General features: G+C 33.5%; 1 protein-coding gene across 1 annotated transcript; it reads right to left on the bottom strand.

Moving 5' to 3' along the window:
• Window positions 1-2,703: 2,703 nt before the first annotated feature.
• On the bottom strand, window positions 2,704-4,469 carry LOC111898579 (cytochrome P450 76T24). The gene is made up of 3 exons (XM_023894477.3): window positions 4,020-4,469; window positions 3,495-3,917; window positions 2,704-3,413 (listed from the first exon to the last, which is right to left on the bottom strand). The coding sequence occupies exons 1-3, from the start codon at window positions 4,467-4,469 to the stop codon at window positions 2,802-2,804; spliced, it is 1,485 nt and encodes a 494-aa protein (XP_023750245.2). The 3' UTR covers window positions 2,704-2,801.
• Between the last annotated feature and the right edge of the window lie 223 nt (window positions 4,470-4,692).

Below are 4,692 nucleotides of genomic sequence, written 5' to 3'. Positions count from 1 at the left end.
ACCACAAGCCTTAATCTCTTGTACGATAAGAGATATCAGGTAAACCATTATATCAGAAAATGAGGGTGGAAAATGCGTCTCAAGTTCACAAAGTGTAACATAAACATCTTTCTCCCATCGATTGAAGTCTTCTACATCAATAACCTTTGAGTGAATGTTATTAAAAAACAAACAAAGCTTAGTGATAGAATGCCAGACGTCATCTTGTAAAATTCCACGAATTGCGATAGGAATCATATGTGTCATCAAAACATGATAGTCATGAGACTTCATTCCAAACAATTTACACTCTTTCATCGACACAAATCTTTTAATGTTTGCAGAATAAGTTGAGGGAACCTTAATCATGTAAACATTGACAAAACATTATTTTTTCTTCCTTTGATGTAGTATAACAAGCAGGTGGGAGATATATTGGTTAACACTTTTTTTCGGGGCAAAATCTTCACGTATCCCCATCTCGACTATGTCCTTTCGTACATTAACCTCTTTAGTTTTATGCTTCCAAACAATTTACCCTTTGTTTTGTATCCTGACAAGTTACTGTATGCTGGAAAATCACTTATAGTACAAAAAATCATGGCCCGCAATTAAAAATGCAGTCTCTTATAAGCATCATATACGTCTACACCCGAACTCCAAAGAGTTTTTAAGTCGTCAATCAAAGGAGACAAATACACATCAATATCGTTACCAGGCTGTCATGGCCCCTGAATCAACAACAACATCATAATGTATTTCCGTTGCATGCATAACCACAGTGGAAGATTGTAAATGCATAAAAGGACTGTCCATGTACTATGACGAATGCTTATGTTCCCAAAATGATTGATCCCATCTGAACTAAGCCCAAACCGTATGTTTCTCATCTCTTTTCTGAATTCAGGATACTTCTTATCAATGTTTCTCCATTGAGGTGAATCCACAACATGTCTTTGTTTTCTGTTAGTTACACGTTCTTCCGAATGCTAACAAAGTAACTTTGCTTCTTTTTAATTAGAAAATAATCTTTTCAGTCTCGGTATAATAGGGAGATACCACAACATCTTAGCTGGTGGTCCATTTTTTTATCACATCATCGTCAACTTCATCTGCATCTTTTTTTCGTTTATACCTCGATGCACTGCAGAAAACACAATTTTATTTATTCTCGAACTTGTTTCTATACAACATAAAATTAATTAGACATGCATGTATTTTTTCAACTTCTAATCCCATCGGACACATTAGCTTTTTTGCTTTGTATATGGAAATGGGTAATTCATTGTCTTCTGGAAGAAAGTCATGCAAAAGCTCTAATAAACTTGTGAAACTTTTATCGTTCCATCCGTTTTTCGACTTTAAGTTTATTAACTTCAATACAACATCAAGCTTCATACATTTGGAACGGCTATATAATGGTGTTTCTGCTTCTTCAAACATGTGTGGTAATTTTTCTTGTTCAGCATCACCCATATTAGCCTCCATGTCACCACACATTTCATTGAAATTGTCATTAGTGTCATTCGAATGGTGATCATCATCATCAACATATGAATCATTGTTGTATGTACTATTATTAATATGTAAATTGCTCGACGATGTGCTACAATCAAGTAGTGTTTCTCCATGTCTTTACCAACAAGTGAAACTGGGCACAAAACCATTTTGCATCAAATGATACTCTATTTCTTCGGTACAATTAAACGTTTTAAAGTTTTTACAAACATTACAAGGACATAAAATTGATCCACTTCCTTTATTCATGTGATTTGCTTCGGCAATCGTAATAAAAGTTCGAACATCCCCTATATAAAATTCAGAAAAACGTGAAGTTTTGTACATCCAATAATCACAATTCATCTGAAATTAAAATAAACCAAACAAAGAATATAAATATATCGATTTTAAACAAACAATTTACGTAAATTTTAACATGTTAATAATCAACAAAAATAAATTTAAAAAATAATAATCAACAATCATTTATTAAATAAATAGGTAGAGTAAAATCAAAGTACATTAAAATTAAAAATACCTTTAGTGAAGATATTAAAACTATTAATGAGGGTATTTTGAGTTTTTATGTATTTATGTTGCAGAGAAATTCACCAGAAGAAGTAATGAAGTATGTAAGCGTTTACAGAGAAACCTTAAACGGAAATAGCCATGATTTAGTTGATGTGGTCTTCAAAATTTTGCATCAAAAAATCGACAATTAAGAATGTGTTTTTATAAAAAAGAGCATCAAAATAATGACATCAAAGCAAATTGCACAAAAAAAAAATCTTCTCTAATGCTAATTCTTTGTGAAACGCATTAAAAAATATACGTCTGTTGATGCTTTTTTAATGAGGTTTTCATTGTTTTCATATTATTTTATGGTATATCTATTTAATGATGCGGTTTTAATAAGAAACTGCCTCAAAAAAAAATCATGATTCGCATTAAAAGATATCTTATGTACTAATGTGATAGGTTATTTTTCAGATATAATCATATTGATCAATTTTTACCATTTGTATTTTATGATTATATCGTAAAGGTTCTTTCAATGTTGTAGATATTATGTCCATTACTTACTATTTGTAAAATATTTTGGCATCAAAGTCATTAAGATTTTTTGGTTCTTTCTGAAACAATTTTAGTTGTACTTTTGAAGAAGCTTCCAACATGGAAATCTTTTTATCATGAATCAGTAATAATAAAAAAAACTTGAAATAGTTTCCAACCAAAATAAGAGAAATTAGTACATGATTTCAAATAAAAGTCAAAGTACAGCAACAAATGGTTTTCAGGTTTTATTTAAGAAACAACTACAATCAAAGTTTGATAGGGATAACCATGAGTGGTTCAGCCTTTTGCAAAGTGATCCCGTACTTTTCTCCCATATCAATATCTTGAGGTCTAGTATTTCCCACAACCTTCCAATCAAACTTATGAATTAAAGATGCCAATATTATGTGTAGCATTCTATTAGCAAGATTCAATCCTGGACACATCCTCCTTCCTGCACCAAATGGAATAAGCTCAAAATCTTGGCCTTTATAGTCAATCTTCACGTCCAAAAACCTCTCAGGCATGAACATTTCTGGGTCTGACCATATGTTTGGGTCTCGACCCATAGCCCAAACGTTACACAAAATTTGTGCATTTTTAGGCACAACGAAACCATGAATAGCAACGTCATGTAGGGCTTGGCGAGGGATAAGAAAAGGGGCAGGAGGATGAAGTCTCATAGTTTCCTTAATCACAGCTTGTAGGTACGTGAGTTGCGAGATATCAGATTCTTGTATGTTTCCATTGTTGTTGTTTTGCATGAGTTTATCGACCTCCAACCTTGCTATTTTCATTTTCTCCGGGTTACGAATCAGTTCCGACATCGCCCATTCCAACGTGCTTGATGTGGTGTCGGTTCCCGCCATAAATAGTGTCTGTAAAACAAAACCTTAATCAATGCATGTGCTATTATAATAGGCAATATTTTTTAAATATTAGTAAAAGGTTTTACTTACCAAAAATAAGTGTCTCATATCATTTTGAGTAAAACTAGAGTGTTGGTCGAGCAGTAAGTCTAGAACATCATTGCTTTTGGTTGAAACACCATCAGATCTAGTTCGCAACCTGTCATTGATGATCTTATCGAAAATAGCCAACATTTTCTTAGCATAAACATTTTCCGACCATATTAACTCTAGTGGATCCAACGAGTGAAGTATAGGAAAAAGGTCCGGTAGACCTGGCTTTGCACCAGCTTGCATCGCTTGCAATACTAAGTCTTGGAATTGTTGTGTTGATTTTGGACCATATTCAGCAAGATCAATCGAAAACATAAAGTTGGAAAGGATGTTGAGACTCGTCGTGAAAGCACATGCACCTACGTTCAAAGGTTTTTCCTCTATACAACATTGATTAACATGGTTGACCAGTTCTTGTACCTAGAATATATAAATATGAGAACATAAGTTTCAATTAATGCCGCATCTTTGTTATTTAATTCTATTTTTTACAATAAAAGCATTGATGTAACCAATTTATACCTTTTCCCGTCGTAGTACTTCGCTAGCGTCTAGTTGTTGAACAGAGAACATATACTCCTTGGTCATTCTTCTCAATTTTCTCCATTGATCTCCGGCCTCCATCCAAACTATAGAGTATTTATGAAAGTCTCCGAGCTGGATAGCCTTAGGAGCTGATCGGTTTAAGAAGGCTACATCATGTGTGTTAAAGAACTCTTTGGTGATATCAGGAGATGAAATAACTATGCTTGTATTGCTTCCGAGCTTCAGTGACATTAAAGGACCATAACGTTTAGATAATATGGCAAGAGATTGATGGGGTTTGTCACGGAATTCTAAGAGGTTTCCGATGATGGGAAAACCTTTAGGTCCTGGTGGTAACCGCGAATTGCGCCTTCTCCAACTGGTTAAGGCATAGATGATCAATGGGAAAAGAGAAGAAAGCACGAAGAAGAGGGTTTGATACTCCATTATTTTACGTCGATGTGGTTTTGATATGTTCATAAAATCATTCATTTATAACCAATAAAATTACAAAAATGGTCCCTATAAGCTCATTTAAAATCATCACTTTGGTTAACTTTTTGGAAAACTCCCAACTTTGTTCCCAAATTTGACATCTATTGCAGTTTTGGCCCCAACATAATGTGAAAAGACTTCACCTTATATATTTTCTTACGATATATATATATAT

This window comes from Lactuca sativa, chromosome 2, assembly GCF_002870075.4.
Source record: "Lactuca sativa cultivar Salinas chromosome 2, Lsat_Salinas_v11, whole genome shotgun sequence".
NCBI lineage: Eukaryota > Viridiplantae > Streptophyta > Magnoliopsida > Asterales > Asteraceae > Lactuca > Lactuca sativa.
The sequence above is the reverse complement of the archived record's forward strand: the minus strand, read 5'-3'. Positions and strand labels throughout refer to the sequence as shown.